Source organism: Aspergillus pseudoviridinutans (assembly GCF_018340605.1).
Source record: "Aspergillus pseudoviridinutans IFM 55266 DNA, scaffold_9, whole genome shotgun sequence".
Taxonomy (NCBI): Eukaryota; Fungi; Ascomycota; class Eurotiomycetes; order Eurotiales; family Aspergillaceae; genus Aspergillus; species Aspergillus pseudoviridinutans.
In genome coordinates, this window is record NW_025091289.1 from 487,363 (window position 1) to 510,264 (window position 22,902).

The 22,902-nt window shown below is 49.9% G+C and overlaps 8 protein-coding genes across 8 annotated transcripts; 5 read left to right on the forward strand and 3 right to left on the reverse strand.

The window, feature by feature from the left end:
* Positions 1–462: 462 nt before the first annotated feature.
* Positions 463–3,425, reverse strand: Asppvi_010994 (uncharacterized protein; the record flags this gene model as incomplete). Its single annotated transcript, XM_043306830.1, has 2 exons — positions 463–2,748; positions 2,808–3,425. The coding sequence occupies 2 exons, from the start codon at positions 3,423–3,425 to the stop codon at positions 463–465; spliced, it is 2,904 nt and encodes a 967-aa protein (XP_043162765.1).
* Positions 3,426–3,822: 397 nt separating this feature from the next.
* Positions 3,823–7,846, reverse strand: Asppvi_010995 (uncharacterized protein; the record flags this gene model as incomplete). Its single annotated transcript, XM_043306831.1, has 6 exons — positions 3,823–4,002; positions 4,056–4,616; positions 4,675–5,168; positions 6,255–7,183; positions 7,242–7,673; positions 7,785–7,846. 6 exons carry the CDS (start codon positions 7,844–7,846, stop codon positions 3,823–3,825), a joined length of 2,658 nt encoding a protein of 885 aa, XP_043162766.1.
* An 814-nt stretch (positions 7,847–8,660) lies between these two features.
* Asppvi_010996 (uncharacterized protein) lies at positions 8,661–9,909 on the forward strand (the record flags this gene model as incomplete). Its single annotated transcript, XM_043306832.1, has 2 exons — positions 8,661–8,845; positions 9,030–9,909. The coding sequence occupies 2 exons, from the start codon at positions 8,661–8,663 to the stop codon at positions 9,907–9,909; spliced, it is 1,065 nt and encodes a 354-aa protein (XP_043162767.1).
* A 1,117-nt stretch (positions 9,910–11,026) lies between these two features.
* Asppvi_010997 (uncharacterized protein) lies at positions 11,027–14,363 on the forward strand (the record flags this gene model as incomplete). Its single annotated transcript, XM_043306833.1, has 4 exons — positions 11,027–11,136; positions 11,192–12,007; positions 12,071–13,076; positions 13,128–14,363. 4 exons carry the CDS (start codon positions 11,027–11,029, stop codon positions 14,361–14,363), a joined length of 3,168 nt encoding a protein of 1,055 aa, XP_043162768.1.
* An 848-nt stretch (positions 14,364–15,211) lies between these two features.
* Asppvi_010998 (haloacid dehalogenase superfamily protein) lies at positions 15,212–16,262 on the reverse strand (the record flags this gene model as incomplete). The annotated part of the gene is made up of 3 exons (XM_043306834.1): positions 15,212–15,910; positions 16,008–16,167; positions 16,243–16,262. 3 exons carry the CDS (start codon positions 16,260–16,262, stop codon positions 15,212–15,214), a joined length of 879 nt encoding a protein of 292 aa, XP_043162769.1.
* Positions 16,263–16,561: 299 nt separating this feature from the next.
* Asppvi_010999 (uncharacterized protein) lies at positions 16,562–17,518 on the forward strand (the record flags this gene model as incomplete). The annotated part of the gene is made up of 3 exons (XM_043306835.1): positions 16,562–16,669; positions 16,732–17,358; positions 17,417–17,518. The coding sequence occupies 3 exons, from the start codon at positions 16,562–16,564 to the stop codon at positions 17,516–17,518; spliced, it is 837 nt and encodes a 278-aa protein (XP_043162770.1).
* An 830-nt stretch (positions 17,519–18,348) lies between these two features.
* Positions 18,349–20,166, forward strand: Asppvi_011000 (putative carboxylesterase; the record flags this gene model as incomplete). The annotated part of the gene is made up of 5 exons (XM_043306836.1): positions 18,349–18,515; positions 18,572–18,796; positions 18,900–19,075; positions 19,134–19,495; positions 19,555–20,166. 5 exons carry the CDS (start codon positions 18,349–18,351, stop codon positions 20,164–20,166), a joined length of 1,542 nt encoding a protein of 513 aa, XP_043162771.1.
* A 456-nt stretch (positions 20,167–20,622) lies between these two features.
* Positions 20,623–22,413, forward strand: Asppvi_011001 (MFS transporter; the record flags this gene model as incomplete). Its single annotated transcript, XM_043306837.1, has 5 exons — positions 20,623–20,739; positions 20,801–20,821; positions 20,898–20,955; positions 21,024–21,083; positions 21,152–22,413. The coding sequence occupies 5 exons, from the start codon at positions 20,623–20,625 to the stop codon at positions 22,411–22,413; spliced, it is 1,518 nt and encodes a 505-aa protein (XP_043162772.1).
* Positions 22,414–22,902: the final 489 nt, after the last annotated feature.

A 22,902-nucleotide genomic window follows, 5' to 3' on the forward strand; every position in this document is an offset into this window, starting at 1 on the left:
CCCTTTCTTTCTGTCTTTCTCCCCCTCTCGATCTCGAGCTGAGAACGCCCAAGTCGGAGGCCGTGTATTATATACCGTGCAAAAATCATGAGCTCCCACAACACATCGAAAACATTGTAATTCCAAATCAGTCACCATCAAGGTCTAAAAAATGGCACAGCCAATGCTGTCTCTTTTTGGGCTGATTCTGTCTGCGCATTTGTTGTTATAAAGCGTGAAACGACCTTGTCTTCTCCAGCATACTACTATGGATGTACTTCTAAATCTAGCAATCGTCATGAATCACGCCGATTCAGGAGTGATGAAAACGAGTAATATCAGATATGATAAATCTCCTCTCCAGCCGATGTCCAGTACGTTGACTCTAGTTTCTTCCACTAATGGATCCACAAAGGTTGGATTGTTTCTCCGCCTTAGCAATACCGGCTTATTCTTAGGGCCAGCTTAGCTACAGAGGTGAATTCATAGTTCCACATCAGCGTCAAAGTTAAGGGCCCAGTCACACTGCCAGTCTTTGTCGAGAATATGGTTGATTCGCCCCATCATCCTGTCACCTATGAGCTCACCGAAAACTTCTCTTCTTCGACCTGGCGCCATCTCGATAAACCTCGCCAGACCTTGTCCACCTCCATCCTCTCCTGAGCTGGGACTTGCAGCCGTACGGGACGTGTAGCGTATATAAGCCCTTTCTTCTTCGTCTTCTCGTCTGAGGAATGCCAAAACCGCTTGCGCAGCGTATGGGTTCAGTCCAGCCTGGCGGAGGAAGAGCTCCCAGACGGTTGTTCTCCTCATCATTTCCGGGCTCAATCGGCTTTCCCGGGGCGGGTTGATCGGTGTGAAGCTTGTGCCGGACGGAATCCGCGTGGGATTCTCGGGAAGTCGAGCAATGTGCTTGTTCGCAAGCGAAAGGACCCATCCCGCCACGGTTTCTGGGCAGGAAGGTAAAAGCAATGGACTGATTGTTGCATAGGCGGACATCGAGTTGCAAAAAGCAGTCAACGAGGCGATGGACCCTAACACTCGCTTGTCCGCTGTTGGGCCTGATTGTTTGACTTGCAACTTCTTGGAAGAAGGTACACTGTGGCATATGAACAGGTAGATTCGTTCGTAGCGAGGGGCGAGGAGGAAGATGCGTTCTCGGAGTGGCGAGTTGATGCATTCGATGTTCGTCTCAGCATGAGTGGACTTATGGCCGGGCAGATATAGCTGCGTTGTCGCCTGCGATGTTGTCAGGATTATACCAGTACTCGGCGAAATTATGATATCTGCTTCGAATTGAAGAGTGGGATTGCTGTTCATGCGAGAGGTTGTGTGCTTGCCATGAGGCTCACTGCCCGAATTATTGTGGTTATAGTCTCTATATACGATTGCTGGCTGGCCTGCCATTCCTTCAAGGCAGCGTACGAGCCGAAGATGACTCTTCAGAAGGGCGGTTGATAAGAACAGGATTGGTCGTTCTCCCATCTGCTGATGGAAGTGAGGAAGTTGTGTGGCTGTCGGTATTATATCCGGGCCGTTGTCGCTTTTGTCCGGCTCTTTTAAGCAGCTTCGGGGCTTCTCGGCGCTCACTGCCTTACTTAGCTGCTTGGAAACGCCGTCGGTTGATATTTTCCCTGGGAAGTATGGGCTTTGCGTCACCGTATGCCGTTTCTCGTTCCGACCTCTTGTCTCCATGAAGGCGGCCAAAGAACCCAGAGTTGTAAATGACGGTACCGCCGGCTGCTTCTGCTTCCCCTGCTGCTCAGACTGTGAGGCTCTGACGGAACTCTCGTTGGTAAGCTGGCGTTTCCTTTTCCTTTGCTGTAAAGGTTGATCGGTCACTGTGGGAGAAGTATTGGTCAAAAGCCGAGTCTGATCTGGTGCAGTCAAGCCACTATCGCCGACCATAAAAGCTCGTTTATTACTCCGCTGGAGCCTACTGGGGGATTGCCCTAGTTTTGTGATAAGCTGGGAATCAAGGACTGGTGGTGTTGGAACATTCTGATCCGTCGATACAATGCCTGCTTCAACAGTTATGCTGCTGAGTGATCTTTTGTTGGCCAGTCCATGAGTACTGGAGGCATGGAACTCGTGAGCTGAGCTATGAGCGTCTGACTTTTCTAAGTCAATATTAGAACACTGAAGGGACGCTTCACATGCTGAGTCATTTGTATGCGAAGAATAACAGGTCGCCGATGGGGAGATTGACGGAGGTCCACACTGTACAAATACCGCCGTATCCTCTTCGACTGGAGCTTCTGTTGCCAGCCATTCAGGTTCTTCTTCCGACACCTCAGGTTCTATTAGTCGGGCGGAATGTGAAGCTGGTTCTTCATCCTCGGAGGGGTTATCGGGGTTGGCAAGCTTCGGTATACTTAAGTCCGTCTGGAGTTGTATATCTTCTGAATTTCCTCCACCTCTTGCGCTTTCACCTGCAAGCGTGGTAAATTCGCAGGGCTCATCGCGGCCTAACGTCGCTGCATTTTTCCAGGTTTGCCGTCCTTCAGCTGCTGATAGGTGGTGATCTGTCTGCATCATGCAATCGTTACCTCCCATAGAAGTCCGCCGTACGTGGTTGAAGACCTCAGGGTTGTGGCTTGCATCAGTATCTTTAGACAGATAATTTTGTGGCTTCGATGTTTCTAGTATCTCAGTCGAGACTGGGCTGGGTAGCATCTGAAGCTCTGGCTCAGGCGAGGGACTTTTGAAGGACACATCGTCCACGCCCAAAGGCGTAAGAGCAGGAGATTTCGAACGGAAAGAAATTATCTGTAAGAGATGAGAATCAAATTAGTGTGCTGTTACTCCACCCTCCTCAAGAGACTCACTGGTCGGATGGTATTTGCTACTATATCATCCAGATGATTCGAAGACGCATTTCCAAGCTTCGTTGCATCTTGTATGAGCATGAAAGACTGCTTGTTGCAGTTGAGCTTCTCATTCCTAATCTCTTCATTTATCTCATCTGCCCTCTTCACCAAAGACTCAAGCTGATAGTCGGGACCCTCCTCGAGAGGAGGCAGGTTCACTTCCTCGGGATCGTCGAATACCGGCCTTTGAGGAAGTGCCGTGTGCGTCTCGTAGTCTAGGCTGAAGATGGGAGGTTCCAACTTGAGCTTGTTGAGACGGTGAAAGGCTGCCAAAGCATCTTCCAGTTCGAATTCAAATTTATGAGTTCTCACGTCACGAAGGACTGCTGATAGAAGGCGGATATCCTCTTTTCTCACGTTGAGCTTTTCTTCGCGGATGGCTTTCTCGACAGATTCTTGTGTGGTAAGGAGATATTTATCGAGCGATTTCAGCTTGTCTTCGGGCACGGATGGGTCATCTGGTGGCAGCTTGAGGGAGTGATCAAGATGCTGGTTGGGAGTGATTGCGGTGCAGTCACAAGCGATTCCGTGGAATCTGGCATATTCGAGCAGAGATGGTTCGTGTTTGGCTGACATCAAGAATGATTCAGTGGAGTGGATTGTGGATTATGAGACTAGCCGTCTCCTACTGGGATCGACGTTGTGATTCTTCAGCTCAGGCACGTGTGTAAGCCAATCACTCAGTGATAAGAGCTGAACACCAATGAAGCTTCGCTAGCTCCTAACTAGAATCCATACTGGTGTATATTATTCAATGCTGTAGTATCATGCAATATCATAAAACGTTTCCTACATGAGAAGAAGCAGCATCGATTTGATCACTCTCTCCACAGACATATATCAAAAGCAACTATATTTCGTATCTATCATAAGCGTTCATTATGTTTGCTCACCCTCATCGAGAAGTGTATGTGCAATAAGTTCTCTCGACTCAGAGTTCCCAAGGATAAGGAGAAGGGACCAGCCCCCCAGGTTAATCGTTGTAGTTGGATTGACGCGAGCCATCCTTGTTCACGGGCGGTAGGTTATAGTAAGCAATATACTCCTCCTCCTGGGATTTGCCGTCGGGGTCGAAGTAGGGGCGTTCAGCGTGGCAGGCAACCCGGACAGCATGACGACGGTGAGGAGCAAAGCCGTAAGAAGCGGAATGATTCTATCGAGAATGTCAGAAGAGATCATGATGAAGAGTATCTGCGCATTACTCACCGTTGTTCGATTGTCCCACAAAGCCACATCGTCCTCACCCCATTGGAAACGAGCGTGCGCCTCCTGCGTGGTGGCAACAACCTCGGTGAGGTACCTTATAATGGCGTCACTCTCTGTTTTGGGAATTCCCACAATCTTGGTTACAAAGCCAGGATTGAAGAAGAGACTGTTCCAACCGGTKACCGGATTTGTGCGAATCAAAGGGTGCTCTGTGGTGATAGGCTCACGACGAACAGTTCGACCAAGAGCTCGCGAGTCTGATGCCTGCATGTTGGCTGTATGGAGAGCAGTCAAGCCCTTCAGGTAGTTCTGCATGTGCGATGAGAGTGCGTCGTATGCCGCGTATTGAGACGACCAGAGAGTGTCACCACCGCCTCCTCGGGGAGGGCCCGTCAAGACCTTCAATAATGTGTATGATGGTGGTTGAACCTCGTATGTTACGTCGGAATGCCACAGGAAGCTCGGGGAAAACAGTGCTCGTTGGTCGGAGGAGTTGTCCCCAGTATAAACGACATGCACGTCTTCCAATCCCTTCTTCCTAGGTACAGCAGTAGTGGCATGCTAAATCACAGTTAGACACCAGTTACGCTCACGACGATCTGGGGGAGGCAAGACTCACTTTATGCAACGTCCCGAAATATTTCCCCAACTCCCGTTGAGCTTCAATATCAAAATCCTTCTGATTGCGGAAAAATACCACGCCACGGACGGCGATCAGGCGGGCAAGGTCATCCCTTTGGGCATCATTGAGTCTGGCAAGATTGACCCCATGTATCTCCGTTCCGATTCTCGGTGTGTAGTCAAAGACGTCAGTTGCATCTTGGAGCAAGTGACGGAACTTTGGGTCTCCGCGAAGCCCTTTATCTTCGTATGGAACCTCCCCTATAGCTTCCCACTGAACATTTGGAAAGGAGGGCAGAAGATCTTCATAAGGGTAATCGTCGTGTCTCTTGACTGTTGTGCGCCCTGGCTCGTACCAAAATTTGTTGTGCTCAGCAGTCTCTTTCTTGGGAACAGTAAAGTGACCAAGGAAAGGAGCAGTGGCTGGTTCCTCCAGCAATGGTGCCATTGTGTACTTTTTCAGTTTATCTTGTGCTTGTGGTATATCGTAGGCTAGGAGCAATTAGGGCTAGAAGGCGGTTGATGTACTATATATTAGGCAGTGGAGAAGGAGGATTAAGGAGGGAAACGATGTCTCGATGGACCAAGGACTTGAATATTGCCGTCTTCAGCTGTACTTACATATACCAGCACCTGGGAGGTACCACGAAGGATTGCGTGCCAGTATTACGCATCATCCATGGGGCGGATTTGGCGGAAATGGCGCCATCTCTGGGGCCAATCACCCAACTATGTTACCCAGAAATAGAATATCCAGAAAACACTGGGCTGTAACTGTCAGAAAACGAGGCTGTAAGCCAGAAACTGGATTTGATCAAGTTGCATCGCCATCATGATCAGACATCGCGTCACATTATTCAATTGAGGCTCGATGGCGCGAAGAAGCCGTCAGATCTGACTCATTCAGTGATCACTAGGCAAATTACCACCGTCCCAAGCGTCTACCAGTGATCCAGCAGTTGTTATTCTTGTATCGGTACGGAGTACATCTGAAATCATCATATCCACGGCCCGTAAAAAAATACAAATGGGTAGGCAAGTACACTGCAAACAGCCTTCTCAACGTAAAACAAGTATGCAGTTGAAACAAAGTTGGAGCCGGCGCCCGGGGGTGGCTGTGAGCTGCATCTCTGGCGTGCGATCACGCAACTCCGCCATTCTCTTGCGTTTGTGGGCGAGGCAATGTGGATCATCCATGGGTACCTTACATTCTTGGCCACCACCGGGCATTGGTTGGCTGGCCTCGTTATTTTCGTTTTGATTCTCTGCACAGCCGAGTGCTCTCTTTCTGCTTTGTACGTCTTGGGCTAAGACGTAAACAACACCATAAAGGAAGGAGATGTTGTTGAGCAGGCAAACACGTATGTTGTAAATATCAATGTTTATCGAAAAGAGCACAATACTGTCATCTCTCATTTGTAACGCCTGGCCCTAATACTCATGCTGAAATACAAGACTTCTCTTAAGTAGTGATAGAAACTGAGGTCCCTGAAATGACCCAAGATGCTTGACGCCACTTTAATGCGCATCTCACCTCATTATACATGCCACTCGAGGTTTATCATTAATTAAGCCTACCATCTCCCGACGGCGGACCCAATACCACTTCCTGCACTTGTTCGGTGACGGTACCGAGCCTACTGGCAACGCCAAGTATACCGTTCTCCACCTCTCCAAGCACTGCTGCAAGGTCATTGAGCTTCGATTTCTGGGTACCAGTGGCCGCCCCATCTCGACTTCGTGAAGCCACAAATTCTTGAATCTGGCGGTTAAGTGAAAGCTCGATACCATGGAGGTGGTCTTCGATCTCCTTCAAATTGCCAGTATATCGCTCGAGAACCGTACCCATCTCATCAGAGCGCTGAGAGAAATAGTCGACAAGGTTTACTGGCACACCACTGATGGAAGTGGCAGACGACGGGTCAGTCTCGACATCATCCGGAAGAGCGAGAGTATTCTTGCGCGTGGATCGCAACGCCTGGCGATCGGACCCCTTTTGATCCTGGGCTGACCACCACCCTGCGCCTCCTGCAGATTGATATTGCAGGGGTAATTTTAATGTATCGATGGCACGGAACGCCACTTGTGCCTCGGCTGCATCGCGAGACACCAGGCTGCGTAGTTGATCAATATCGCGAGCGTCGTTCTCCAGCGCATGCTCAATGGTTTCCAGTTTGCCTTGAACGAAATCCACATCATTTGGAATCGTCTCGGCCTGGCCCGCGATTGTAGGAAGCATGTTCGAGACCTCGTTACACAGCTTGATTTGAAGGAGGACATAATTGTCGAATTTCTCCAACTCCGATCTGATTTCATCGGCGCAACTCTCGTACTTTGTCGTCGGTAAGAGATTACTGAGATCTACCTTGACCCCGGGTACCACTGTTCCGGTTGTGGCTGTTTGCTGTGCCGACAGTTGGGGCGCGGCATTTTGGTTCCCAAAGAGAGATAGCGTGGGCTTCTGTGCTTGTTGCTGCTGTTGTGTGTTGGCCTGGTTGCCGCCACCACTAGAATTTCTCACTGGTTAATCGATGAAACGAAAGAAGGCCAGTGCGAATCACTCACAAGAGGCCACCCCCAGTTGTTGTAGAAGACCCCAGACCGCCAAATAGCGGTTTTGACTGAGTCTGTGTCGTGGACCCAAACAACCCTCCACCAGTACCTCCACCTTGGGCTGTGGTAGTGCCTGCACCTGCAGTCCCCGAAAAGAGCCCACCAGTTGCAGGTTGCGAGCTGGACGGTGTAGAGCCTCCAAACAGGCCGCCGCCAGCAGCAGTGGTATTAGTAGGATTTTGCTGTTGCCCACCTAAGCCGGAGAACAGACTTGATCCAGTAGTTGAAGATTGTTGCGTGTTCCCGCCCCCAAGGTTTCCAAAAAGGCCGCCAGCTGGCTTTGACTGCGCATTGGCGCCTCCCAAGTTTCCAAACAAACCACCCGACGTGCTCGTTGTCCCTGGTGCAGCTGTAGACGATGTAGTTTGAGCATTAGATCCGCCACTACGCGAGGGAAAGAGTCGTTAGCCTAATTAAATCGCGCGATTCATGAATTTGCAGCTCCGATCTTAGAGCTGAAGCTCCAGACCGAGCTCTGGATACAAGCGCACTTACAAAAGTGAATTGGCGGAATTGGTGTTTATGGACAGGCCGGTTGAAGGTTTTGCGGAAAACATGATGAGAAGAAGCGTCGGCTCAAATCAGGGAGTAAAGGACGGAATTAAATAGAATCAACTCGCACCTCCCCTACTGGTCTTTCTTTCAGCTGTATGGATGTCGAGGTAGTGTAGGGGTAGGACGCGCAAAAATGTTTGGGCAGATAACTGCAAGTGCAGCGCTGTTGCAGATATCAGCGTTACCAAGGTAAGGAAGGTAGTTCCTGGGCACCTACACCCGGAGTGGACTAGTGGGAGATTGATGTTAATATTAATGGGGAAAGATACACCGGGGCCGACGTTCCAACTTCCGCCGCCGCTGTTAGCCTGTACCTTTTAAGTTAGACAGGAAATCGCACCCAGCGTCCGCAGAACATATAAAATCGCATACAGGAACCCTCACGAATCGACCTCAATGCCACCCGAGTTACGTCTATCTAACTGGGAGTCACAACACTGACATATATGGATCTATCTCAACTCAAACCGAACATTCTGTAGCTTAAGGAGATTCGCCAGTTGGCTTCATTGACTGCCCATTGTACTCATCACTGTGATGCTCGGCTGTTTGTCATTTGCGCTTGCCGCCGAGACATCCATCCACTTCCGTCTAGTTACTATATGAAGCCAGTGTGATTGCAGGAAGGTGAATAGTTCCCTCACAGTCACCACAGTTCTTAGAAGTGATGCGATGAAAAGCGTGGAGTACAAGTTTCTGCAACTCTCCTTTGTTTTTGCATGGTTCTGAACGGTCTTCCGAATTTGAGGCATCATAGTCATATATCAGAGTCCTGCTCCTCTTAATATAGTGGACATTGAAAGTTTCCTGTGCAAGATGGTTGACAACGACTCTTTGGTTCAAAGCCCAATATGCGTGGCTTCAACTCAAGTGGAMGATGCACAGGATATCGGAGTCAATATCCAACCATCTCTCAAACAAAGTCAGGATCTCTCCTTTATGTCAGCAGAAGAGAGCAGTAGAATAAATCCACCTCTAAATTACGTGAAAGGCGCGGAATGGTAGGTTTCTGGAACTGACCTAACTGAATGAACGACTAATCAAACCTTGGCTAACAATTGCTTGCATAGGTCTCCGGATGGTACCACACTTTTGACTGATTCTGCGGATCATCATATCAGAACCTATATTCTGTAGGTCTTGCTGAAAGGGTTGAGACGTTTCTGGACTAACGAGTAGAAATAGGCCTCCGGATTTGCTGAAAGGAACATCATCACCGCATCGGCTGGACCCTTACTCTGTTCTGCCTTCAGCAGAGCCAACGTACGCCACTGCCATCTATCCGTTCTTCAATCTGCGGGATCCATCTACCACTCTGTTCCTCTCATCAGTCCGTGATCACCCAATTAGACTCGCGTCTGCGCTTGTGCCCACCACTGTGGCAACTTACTCGCTCATACATCCGACGACAGAGGCATTCATTACGCCTCACTCGATGGTGTATCCGCATGCGCTGGGCGGTACGCACTTTCTCACTGGATCCGACAGCCTGATATGTCTTTTCGACGTATCTCGTCCTGGGAGCGAGGGCCCCGTCGCATGGATGCCTACAATACCCAGTAAGCGTAAGCAAATGGTAGGTGGAGGAGTCGGGATGAAGGGGATCATCTCGGCCATGGCCATCAATCCTGTGGGAGATGGTATCTTGGCTGCGGGTACATTTTCGAGGCAGATAGGCCTTTATGGGGCGAATGGGACTGGAGAGTCTCTCGGGACCTTTAGCATTTCGAAGACGGACGCTCATCGCCACATTGGCGGCGCGGGGGTCACGCAACTGCTTTGGAGTCCCTGCGGAAGATATTTGTATATTGCCGAACGGAAAAGCGACGGAGTCTTAATATTCGACATCAGAGTCACCGGACAGCTTCTTGGCTGGCTAGAAGGTCGAAGGGCTGTCACAAATCAACGCATGAAGATCGATGTTGTACCTGTTGCACAGGGCGAGTCCCATGAGATCTGGGCTGGAGGAACTGATGGATATATGAGGGTATGGCGAAATCCTACACACACTGCCGGGCCGCAAAAGTGTGACTGGGAATGGAAGGTTCATGATGGTAAGCAATGATCACGAGTTGATTGAGAGTGCAAGGAGCTTACGATAAGGCATACAGACGCGGTGAGCAGTACTGTTTTGCATCCCATGGGAACCATAGCAGCAACGACTTCTGGTCAGAGGCGCTTCTCACGTGATATAAGGGCTGTGGACGAGACGGTTCATTCAGCGAAGAAGGTCGATAATAGCCTGAAAGTCTGGTCGATGCCATTCCTAGATACCACTGTCACTTGAATGATTGGCCTTAGTGGTGTTCCAAGGAATGAGAGTTCAAGGTCAAGCTTTGAGCCTGGCTGTGTTCGTCAGCCGAGTAAGAGTGCGTAGTAATATGCTATTGGTACGTGGATCTGCTTGCAAAATGGTAGAGGAACTCAAGATTGCTAAACAGCTCAATAGCCCGGTTGAGAGGCTGACTTTGCGCCTGATTTTGATAGGGTCTCACCAGCTATTGTACACTGCTTCTGGTCGAGTCTTCAATGAGCGAAATCCTCTGCTCAGTGCATGAGCGTCTCAACAATAGCGTTGTTGCGCAACGCAGCACCTCAATGACCTATTGTCTTCAGAGCCTCAGTCAGACGCACAATTAGACCGCCATCAACACTTCATTGCCAATACCACCATGGAATTAATTGTCTCGCTTGGTGATGTGCATGGTTTTGCTTCGAGATGCCTCGAAGACCTATTGTGTCCCACTGAACTGGGGCATGTTCGAGTAGCAATCTTGCAAACTTGCCCTCATTATTTCCACTTTTGGAACATGGCCCACCCTACTATGTTTGCAGGCCCCAAGCACATGGCATATTCCGCTTTGTTAACGGTATCTCCCGTCTACTTTCAGGTTTTTGATGCTCTGTTATTCACCTCATGCTTGCTGGACCCAACCTCCCTCCCTCTACCTTCGAGTCTCATCTTGTCAAATCCAACTTTCACTTCTACATGTCTCTCTTCCACTCTACCAACCATTTCTCTTCTCTCATACTTCCTCAAATCTGCCAATCGCATCCTTTTATCCTTACCCAGTCTCTTCCAATCATTATCTTTCACTCATACAGCTTCAAAAACTGTCTATCTTGCAATTTCAAGCGAGTTTCGGAGTGTTGTTTTGACTGTCAAGTAAATCGTCGCGAGGATGTCGCCTCAGTTTCCTGGTGCTCCTGTTGAGGCTATGGCTCATCATACCGAGATGCAGAGCACTATGCTCTCTCTGTCAGTCTCTCCTACGTCTATGGAAGGACTTGCGTAAGTCTTTGGCAAGTCGTCTATGCTTAATATCCTCTAACGCCGGTCACACTAGGCCGGTTTCTCATCAGCACGCCGAAACTGCCCTGCAGGGTGAGCAGGAGCAAGGATCCCACTTTGACAATGCTTTCTTCGATCCAGATGACACATCATTTGACAAGCTGCCCACTCATGTTCCTGAAGACTTTGACTGGGAGACATTCGATAAAACATACAGAGATTTGCGTGAGCACGGAGCAAATGTCTTGTTCGAACGCCACAACCTCATCCCTACTCACAATGCCCGTGGCTATGGAAACATCCAACGTCTAGCTGATGACCATGGCGACGAGAGCCAGTACGCTGGAATCTTCGAAAGGGCAGTTGAGACTCGCAGCAAGGGTCAACTCGATGCTGATATCTGGGGAAATATCATCCAGTCTCCCATTCCTCCTAGTATCAATTCTGTTCTTGAGGAATCCCCTATCAAGCATCACAACAACATACCCAGAGCCCATCACATTGGACGAGGAACTGCGCATCATGACGTTGGCAGCTCCAATGCTCAAGACCACGAACAGACGGACGACATTTCCAGTTATGGCAATCCCTCTGCTCAGCACCACGATGTCTTAGTCGAGTCCATCGGTGTTGGCAGTTCCAAGGTCGAAACCCACAAGGATACAGACTATGCTTGCACTGGTGGCACATCTGATGCTCATCACGACGTGGAGATGATGGAGAGACACACATCCGAAGGCCTCGATGCTGGCACTCCCGTCGCTCAAGCCTACGTTCAAGCTGTCGAAGAACCTGCAAAGAAAACCACTCCTCCCCTTGCCAAACAATCGGATGGTGGCAGAAGAAGAAATGGCAATCAAGGCCAAAACTGGTATGTTTTCGTTCTCGTCAATCCTTCCTATCACAGTGGACTTCTAATGACCTTTATCGACAGTGCTAGGAGCGAGCCAATTCATTCGGACTTATCCGCAGAGAAAGACGAAACGTCCGAAGCACAGTCCTCGTCCCAAAAGAATTCGGGTGACAGCACTCCTCCCGAGGCAAATCTTGAGGAACTTATTGACCCTGCTCTCACCGCATCGATTCAGAACATTGTTCCCAATTCGGATTTTGCCAACATGACCACTCATCCGGCTCACAATGCCGAAGAGGCATACGGAACCCCTGCTGACAGCCAGGAGACACAGCTGGCGTATCCCTCCGGCAGCCAAGGTGTTACTAATTCATCCATGCAAGATGAGTCCCAACAACGATCAAATGGTTTGGCTGTTCTCGATCATCCTACGAAGAACCAGGCACACCGGCCCCCAACCGTGCAACATTCGCAACATCGATCTTTGAGCTCCGCTGCGGCTCGCAATCAGGTTGACCAAGGCCAGGAACCTCCTGCGCGGGATATTGCAAACGAGCAGCAGCAAATTCAACCCCAACCAGTTAATTCTGCGAGACCTGCCCAGGGCCAGGCACCTCAAAGCCCACATGCATCCATGGTCTCCGCGGCCCCTTCCAATGGTCATCATAGCAGCGAGGCACACCAGGCCTTATCGGAGCAAGCCTCGTCTGATTCAGCTGCTGACAGACGTAAGAAACCGACAGTCGTCGACAAACTATTTCCGCAAATCGCTACAATACCCGGATTACCAACCTCTCATGCTCTCATGAACCCCGAGTGGAGCAGCCCAGAACTACAGACCACCGAAATACAAACCAGATTCGCGTCCTTGGAAGAGGCGATGACTGCGATCCCCTCTCCCAAAGGACCTGGCCGCGACCCGGATTTGGTTGTCTCGCAGGCCCAAAAGGTCGCGATTGTGAACTCTTTTCTGCGGGCAATGATGAACCTCAAGGACGTCGATGACAAGGAAAAAACCATACTTGTGTGGAAGAACATTATACGAAGAAAACCTGTGGAAATCGAGGTCGCTTGTTGGAACATTCTCGTAAGTCTCTGTGGCAGTATGCCTTTCAACACTTTACTGATACTTGAATAGGAGACGATGATTGAATATCATCGCACAATGCCGCTACCCCCTCCAAAAGAGAAGAAGGGGGAAAATAAAGGACCCAAGGAGAATGAGGAGGACGAGGAGGACGAAGAGGAAAAAAAGAGGACGAAAGATCCCGCCAGAACCGGGGCGTTACTTTCCTTCCCGGACAGGGCTGCGGCCATTGTCCGGATCTTTCATGTCAACAAGTCCACCTGCAAGCGGATGTTAGACTACGGTGCCAAATACATCCGCGAATTTGTGGACACCCCGCTGGAGTGTCTGGTCCGCTGCCGCGCAAACGTTATTGTCAACGAAACCAAAGGAGGGCATATCAAGACCGGAAGGGCCGTCACGGCGGAGAAAGAGGCGGCGAAGGCAAAGGCGGAGGGGAAGGGAAAGGCGAAGGGAAAGGCAAAAGGAAAGGCGAAAGGAAAGGCGAAGGGAAAGGCTGAGGCGGAGGCTGAGGCAGAACCGCCAGTCGGCGGAGATTCTGCTGATGAAGCCCATGAAGTCGAGGACGCCGAGAAGGCCGGATTTGGCTTTCAGAAAACTGCCACTGTCCAGCATCAAGACACTTCAGGCCAGCGTGGTCCATCGTATGCCTCGTCGGCACGCGGACAGTCAAGCTACTCGCAGGGTTATTCCATGCAAGGCCAGAACAGTACCGGACACAACCAAGGCATGACCTATCCAGGACAGCGCCATGGCGTGTCCCATACCGGATACAACAACATTATTTCCGGCGTGTCCAATACCGGCCAAATCCAACGCACAATCAATACCGGACAATTCCATCCTACAAACACCAGTGGACTTCATCCAAGCATGAGCAACATAGTGAACATGTTCCCCGTGGATCAGGCGCTGACCGCCCCTTGTCATCCCTATGGATCACACTCCGGATATGACCAGCTCACCATATCTCCTGAATTCAATGCAACCGCTGCTCCGAATTCTCGCACTCAGAATTCTCACACGTCATCGATGGATCCTTATCTGTGGGCAGCAAGCATGGGTACGGGTATGGAGATGCCGCCACCGCCTCAACACCCCCTTCAACTGCCAACTTATCGTCAGCCGACTTCGACTTCCAGTTCAATGGCCGGCCTGAATCCTGTCGTTTCGAGAACTATGGGATCGAACCATCTGCCGCCAAACAACCAAACGCGCGGCCGCAAGCGAGGATCAACCGAAACTGGCGCTGATGAAGACTGCCCTCCTACCAAGAGACGTCGTTAGATCAAAGAATGATTCAGCTTCCAGTCATTCTTGCTTTTTCAATGCATTCGACTTTACTAAAACCACGTACATCGTCTATTACATTTGCATCACAATGCTTTTCATCGAACTGGCGAGGCGCCTGGGGCTTGCGATCACTTTAGTATCACTTTATCATCTTTCATGAACCTTGTTTCTTTCATCTACTGGCTGCTTCGGTGCAATTCATCTCTTACTGGTGTCTGGCTCAGTGTTTATCGTCGGCATTCTATTCGCAGCTTAGGATGTGATACCCTTGTTTGAAAGCGAACGCAATCTAGTTTCCTTGGTTGTGCTCTTGTGCACTACATCAGAATCTCAGTCCGCTGAATTTGATCCCCCCGGAAAATGAACGTGATGACATTAAGTCATTTTTGGCATTTGGAGTTTGGGGTTATCTCTGTTTGCTCGTTGCCTACTGTTACTGCACTGTCAAGACCGCATTTTGATATCCTCCCTGGCGTTGACGAAGATATCCATCCATTTCCACGTGCGTCTGATCGTTCGAATCCCTCTTGTTTTTGCACCACGTACTTAGTACGCTATGGATTCTAGCTGCTTGTTTCGAAACGCAGCCATCAACCACTTTGTGCATCCAATAGATGACCTGTTCGTTGGCTGGCCTTTTCTTGTTACCTGTGGTACAAAAGTTCTATTCCGGCTTGATGCGCAGGCTTTGCTACGCACGGCTCTGAACGGAGAGTTATGCTCATCAATGCACTAATCCTTTGATTGATCAATCGTTGCTGATATGCTGGTTTGCTATTGACATATTCATCGCTTCATGTACAATATGAGAATGGAACTGTAACTAGAGAGAATACACAAGGCTACGCAGGACGAATACCGTACTTGTCGTAAGGAAAGTCTTCCAAAGTCGACACCAACTCTCCCCATCCATCGTCAATTTCGCCAGGTCTACCGGCGCCTTGAGTTCTCCACGCCACCAACTCCTCCGCCTCCTTCTCCGGGGCGGACTTCTCCTCTTCTTTATGTTCACCCGTCAGCCCAGCCAGTACCTCCGCTTCTCTGCCCTTGTAAGCCCCTAGTAGGCCCGGGTGAGGACACCAGATTACCCGCATCCCAGCTCGGCGTCCCGCCTCGACACCAGGAACCGCATCCTCAAACACAAGACACTCTTCGGGCCTGATCTCGGATTCTCCTCGCTGCCGCAAGCCCTCGTTGATCGTCTCAAGAGCGAGCAGGTAGATATCCGGTAGCGGCTTTCCTCTTCCCTTACCAATTCGAGGATCGTCACCTAGGACGCGCTGAGACTCGGGGAAAGCGGAGAACAGATCCTGCAGATGGTCGGTCTTCAGTTTGAAATTCTTGCTATGCGATGATGTTGCCAGGGCGATGTAGACTGGCTGGTCGGTTTTCTGGGTGGAGAGAAGCTTGGACAGGAGAGTTCTGACGCCCGGCAGTGGCTGTGACTGGGGGAAGTACTTGGCTTGCAGGGCGGCCTGCTTCGCGGCGTATTCCTCATGGCTGATAGGGAGTTGAGCCCAATGGTGGAAAATCTTGCTTGCCTATACGATAGAGGGTTAGGACAGCACATAACAGCGTTGAGACGAACCCTTCAAGTCTCAATGACTGAGTGGAGTGAAGATGCCGGGAAGTACTCACCTCAGGCTGTGGTCGACCCTGCAATTGAGCCTTGATTTCCCAAGGGAGTATTGGCTTTCCGAACTCCTGGAGGATTGCATTCGTGATCTCCGTGTATTTGTCCTCTGAGTCAATGAGCAATCCATCCATATCAAAGAGACATGCCCGCACGCGGGGAAATCTGTTAGAGAGGGGCAGTCAGCAGGGTGGAACTTCCATGGGCATAGATTGAATGAATCTGGACCTGAGAACTTACTCGGATGCGCTTTTGGTCATGGTGAAGTAATCGTTTCACAGACGAAAGGGATAATGCAGAGTGACAGGAGGATCAGATCTTCAATTGTTGTTTAAAGACGCTCAGATAAGGCTACTCCACACTCTCATGTCAATCGGCTTGAATGTAACCCAATCAGGAATTTCTTTCATGCCGCTTTACCATCGAGGGGTACGGTCGGGATCGAGTCCGGTTGTCCGACGGGCCTCCCGATTATCGATAACTACTCCGTACCTACCCACTCAAGCTTCGAAGCGGCGATCTCAGGAGCTTCCATTCGCTTTAATGCTCTTGAGGCAGCATGACTACAGAAAAGTTAAACAAGAATCCACAAAAACCCGACCCTGGGTCTGATAGCGAGAGCGAAGATGTCTTCCATGATGCACGGTTCCCCGTAGAGGAAGAAGCTGTGAGTTTTTGATTGTCGTCCTCAGAAACAGTTGCTGATGCTCATATCGACCATCCTAACAGCGCCTCTTGAAAGAATCTCACGAGATCAAGTCAGAAGCCAACAAACTGTTTACTGCTGCCTGCTATGATCAGGCTATTTCCTGCTATGACCGTGCCCTTGCCTCGTGTCCCAATTACCTTGACTATGAAGTTGCCGTTCTTCGAAGCAACATGGCCGCATGCTACCTGAAGCTGGAAGACTGGAAGGCATCCGTCGAATCCGCAACTGTCTGTCTTGATCGTCTGGAAAACATTATCCCGCTGTCTCCACAACAGAACCTGGGCGAAGACCAAGAGAAACGAAACCCTCAACCGTCAGAACAGACAGACGCCGTGGTTGAGATTTCAGGTGAAAACGAAGAGGCAGAGGAGGAGGAGCTCAAACGGTTACAGAGAATGGACGAGAAAAAGAACGACGTGATGCGGATTCGGGCAAAGGCGCTTATGAGGCGTGCGCGAGCGAAGAGCCAGCTCGGCGGCTGGGGAAATTTACAAGGCGCCGAAGAGGACTACAAAGTGCTTGCCGGGATGGATAACCTACCTGCAGACGATAGGCGGGTTGTGCAGAAGGCTCTTCGCGAGTTGCCCGGGAGGATAAATCAGGCACGGGAGAAGGAGACGGCAGAGATGATGAGTAAACTGAAGGATGTGAGTCGACAACTCTTCCATGCTGACGCTGTTGAAGCACGGCTAACTCTCCACGCAGCTGGGAAACGGCATCCTCAAGCCATTTGGATTGTCAACGGATAATTTTAAATTCGTCCAAGATCCTAAGACTGGTGGCTACAGCATGAATTTTCAATCATGATCATAATGAAGAGGCTAAGCTTCCCAATTCTTGAAATCGCGTTTCCTATTACCTTCTTGCGGATGTAGAATCGCTATGTAGTGTGGAGGCGCGACTGGGAAGAGCCTATATTCCCTTTCTCCTCGTATATTCACTGTCTTCGTAGGATAAGGCATCATTACCTCAGCTGGTTACTGGAGTAATAGACGTCAACACATCCTCTGCACTACAACAATTTTAGTTTTCTGTCTGTACACCTAGTATTGAATGGAATTGGCTCAATACTTGCACATCTTCCAATCAAAACCCTCAGCGATACAAAAACTTTATCTCTTCGTTCTATGGCGTCCTCGGCATTTTCATGTGGGGGAATTGCGGGGCAATGGCCCTGATGATGGAGGATATCCGATGAAAGTTCTGGCCGCTGGGTCCTCAATTTCACAGCGTCAACAACTGGATTTCGGCTCGGCTTGAAGGATGCCTTTGGAGGATGTCTCACACAACTCTTCGCTTCAGCGGAGCCATTTAGTGAGCCCATTCTCATCTCTACCGCGCATGGAGCCAAAACGACCCACCCACGAAATGGGGAACGGAGTCGTGGAAGAAACCGTATAATTCGGAATTACCCCTCGGCCTTGTTGACAACTTGACAGTCAAGCTCATAGAGTTAAATCCGGCATATTACTGGGTGAGTTTATTACCGAAGTATGGAGAACTAGCAATCGGGAGCCGTACAGAGAGGCTGTTCAAAAGCCATGGACAAGTGCCCTGGATGTTGACCTCTCTTCTGCAATTCCCCGCATCCATCTGCTGTCTTCGCGACTTGCACTGAGGGGGAAGGATCCACTACAATGGACACTATTCTTCAGACAAGATTTCTGGGTGAAGTTCGAGGCAAGAGTCATGACGGTGTGAGTCAGTTTCTGGGCATTCAATACGCTACTCTCAAAGACAGACTCGGAGACGCGGAACTCATAGAGCAGCGTGAAGGTAGTATCCTGGACGCGAGCAAGGATGGGTAAGGGTGGTCAGGAAATATGCCACATGCCAGTGAACTAATGCAAGGAATCCTAGTCCAACTGCTTTGTCTCCTTTGTTCGGGTGTGACTTTGAGCTTGGCCACATTCAACATACCCTTCCAAAGAAAGAGCTTCCTCAATCGGACTTGAACTGTCTCAACCTGAATATCACCGTCCCGGCGGGCACAACAGGGACCTCCAATCATCCAGTCTTTCTCTTCATTCACGGCGGAGGGCTGGTGCTTGGAGCTAACTCCTGGCCACAATTCGATGGCGCACGGTTCGTCAAGTTATCCGTTGAAAAAAAATTACCCATAGTGGCGGTTTCTATGAAGTAAGGTCACTACCCTGACGCGACATGGGCAAGAACTCACTCTAAACAGTTATCGTCTCGGCGCATTGGGCTTTCTTACTTCTGATGAACTTCGACGGGCTGGGTACAACGCCAACAACGGGCTCAGGGATCAGAAAGTGGCTATGAGATGGGTGCAAAAACACATTGCCGATTTCGGTGGAGATCCTGGTAATGTGACACTCGCCGGGATGAGCGCTGGAGGAGGTATGTCTGGCTCATCATTGTTTGCCGTCACTTTACAGGCATACTGAACTTTTGCTAGCGTGTGTAACGTATCACCTCGACTCTGACGAGCAACTCTTTAAGAGGGCTATTGTGATGAGTGGTACCTGTCTACTCATCCAGCCCTTGCCTTATGATTTACACGAGCAGAACTACCAGCAAGCCATTGCGACATTAGGACTGGCCGATGCTAGTTCAGGAGAACGAATCAAGACTCTTTTGGAAACACCGGGTGAGGACTTGGTTGCCAAAATCCCTCCAGCCGTTCTAGCAGTTCCTGCCATTGATGGGGACATTGTGTCCTCGGCGGTTACCTATGCGAAGGTAGCTGATAAAGGCTCAAACTTTCCCCGCGGAAAGCAGTGGTGCGAAGATCTAATGATTGGCGACGCCCAGATGGATGTAAGTCGCCATTAACGGCTTTCAAATAGTCTACTGACCGCGACTCTCCCTCCTTCCAGGCTAGCATCATGGCGTTTTTGATGTCGCATACGAAGAAAGACTGTGCAAGCAAGTTTGTTACCGCACTGAACACCATACTTCCGTCAAAATCGGATGTTGCGCAACAAATCCTGGACAAGTACAACATCACAAAGGACATGACAGACGACGAGGCCTTCCCGGCTGTTCTCAACTACATAAACGACATTGCTTTCTTTGCTCCGGTTCTGACGTTTGCAAAGGGCTGGAAAAACAATGTATACGTCTATCACTTCAACGAAGGGAACCCATGGGACGGACCTTGGAAAGATCGAGCGAGTCATATCCTTGACTTAGCCTACCTGTTCCAGAATTTTCGAGAGTTTATGGGGCCAGACCAGGAGCAAATTGCAATCACCTTCGCCGAGGACTTCTTCAAATTCTGCCATGGCGTGAAGCCATGGCCTGCTGTTGCCCAAAATGATGTAGAAGCTAGCTTCACAGCCCGAGTCTACGGTCCTGCACCCAACGTTGGGCAAGTGAATGGGCCGCACAATGAGGGAAGTTTGCGAAGAAGTGTTCTCTTCGACCACGATGACCAAGTGTCGCTGGACGAGTTGGCAAAGGTACTTGCTTTGTTCAGAACACTGTAGCCCGAGGTCATGACACAGTACAGTGTGATGTATATAGTCGTCAAGGGACAAGTATTATTCCACCGCTGGTTTTTATTTGGTTTTTAACTTAGGCACGTTTGCGTGTATTTCGAGTCAATCCGTATGTAGATACTGGCAGATAGCCCAATATTATGTTTCGTGGTTGACGATCCGCCAACCTGAATTCCTTAATGCGGCAGGATCCATCCCTTCTCGGGGCCCGAGGAGCCCGAGCCAGCGGCTATTGAATCATCGCCTAGATTTTTGATGCTCAAATCCTCTCACAAAATATTTATCACTTCCGAATTCTTCGTTATGTGCCTCTGACGTATGTCTCCATGGATAGTTCGGTTGCTCTAGGATTCTGTGCCCATCAATTTCATTTCGTGACCCCTGTTGCTCGAGTGCCCGCATGACATCTCAGCGGTTTAGCTTAGATTGATACCCATCTTCGCTATGGTCCTAGGCGGCCTGCAGTTAAAAAATCAGGAGGAACCTAAAAGACCGATTCTCCTCGAGCTAAGGTCGTCCAAAGCCTTCGTCATATTTGTGGTCTCTTTCGCAACATTCACTGTAAGTTGGCAACAAGGGATGGTGTCCTCGGAAGAAAACATGCTAAAACCAGTTATGTCAGGATATCCTGCTATATGGGCTTGTAAGTTGACCCCCTGCCTTAAGCTATCGTTTGCTATCGTCTAATGCATTATGTTCAAGAGTTTAACGTGATATAGATCGTCCCTGTGACCCCTACTGCATTGCATGAGAGAGTTGGCTTATCTGAGGATGATGGTACGCGCCCTCTTGAGATGTGTTGATATTTGCTTCCTGTGATTCTGTTCTTAACCTTTCGCTATCAGAACAATCATGGACATCGATCTTATTAGCCCTGTACGGCGCCGCACTGTTGGCAGCTTCCCGTGAGTTTGACCATCCTCCGCCACCGGCTATACCGAACAACCTTACTCACCGTCCTCGTTCAATACAGCTATTTCCGGCTACTTGGCAGATCGAATAGAGTCTAGGCGATGGCCTCTTCTGATAGGGCTGGTCGCCTTGGGTGCTTCTACGGCATTGCTCTGTGTAGGCACTACCCTCGGCCTCTGGATTGCTGGCCGTTTATTTCAAGGGATGTCTGCGGCTATTGTTTGGACAGTCGGACTAGCCCTGCTAGTCGACACGATAGAAAAGGAGGCTCTGGGCGAGGCAATGGGATATGCGGCAATGGGCATCACACTCGGTACAATGACAGGGCCCCTCCTTGGGGGTGTTTTATATGAGAACGGAGGCTACTATGCTGTTTTCGGTCTCGCATTCGGTATAATTGGCTTAGACATATTCCTGCGAATTGTCTTGATCGAGAAGAAAGATGCCCTGAAGTGGCTTCACACTGAAAGGATTTCCACAGAACCGGTGGACAATCCAATGGAGAAGCAACCTACGGATGGACGTGCGTCTCTTCCTTACCCGACTGATGAGTGCGGCAGCGAGCATGACACAGCATCGAACTCGACACCGCGAAGCGGTGCAATTGGGGATCCAAACCAACAAATGCCTCGCAAGAGACGTTTCGGCGCTGTTGCCACCCTGTTGTCCTCAGACCGAATGCTTGTCGCGCTATGGGCTTATTTTATTGTGTCGGTTGCGTTGACATCTCTCGATAGCGTCCTTCCTCTTTTCGTTCAGGATACATTCGGGTGGAAACAGACAGCTCAAGGACTGATCTTCATTCCAGTGTCGGTGCCTCATCTTCTGGATCCGTTCTTCGGGTACATCAACGACAAGTTCCCCCAAGCTCGGCGCTTTGTGGTTAGTGGAGCATTGCTCACTACAGTCCCATTGTTCGTTCTTCTCCGACTCGTCACAACAAATTCTATGAGTCAAAAAGTGGTGCTCTGTGTGCTGTTGGCTCTGATCGGGCTCTGCCTGGCCTTCGTGCTCCCCCCGCTCTTTGTGGAGGCCTCATACGTTGTCCAGGAGAAAGAAGCAGAGTCACCAGGCGTCTTCGGCAAAGGAGGCGCAATGGCACTTGCGTACGGTATCCTCAATTCTGCTTTTGCTGCTGGGTCGATGGTCGGTCCATTCCTGGCTGGGTTTATCCGACAAAGCGCTGGCTGGGGCACGATGTCCTGGGTCATAGGTCTGCTGATGGGCGTGTCTGCTATTCCTATCTTGCTTTTTCTGGGTGGCCGTATATGGAAACCTACAGAGCGGCATGCTGAGAGTCAGGTTGCCGAAGCAGCTGGATAGGCTGTGCAGAACGCGGACATATTCTCGAGCAACCTCAAAACTGTATATATAATATAATATCCTAATTAGGAAAATCTCACATCATAAAGGAAGAAACAATTCGTTGGTGATTCAGTATCAGAAGATCAGTAGTATGCAGCCATTGGGAACTAAGATCCTTTCACCAATACACCCCAGCAACCAATATTTACCAACAGCTACCAACAGCTTCTACATGCGCTTCGGACTTCAAGACGAATTTGTTTTTCTACCATATCCTGAGAACCAAATGTCTTAATTTCCAACTTGCCGATATTCCGTCCTCATCATCCGAGCTACGACATTTCAGCACCCATGTGGATATCCCCGCAGCAGCCCCACAGCAAGCATGCTCGGCAGCATGGGAGGTACAAGCTTCGGGAAGCATAACAACCGGCTGCTGGAGGGAAATCAAAGAAGAAATTGGGCCATGGGTAGTGCAGACACCTCGATAACCTTATCTGCTCCATA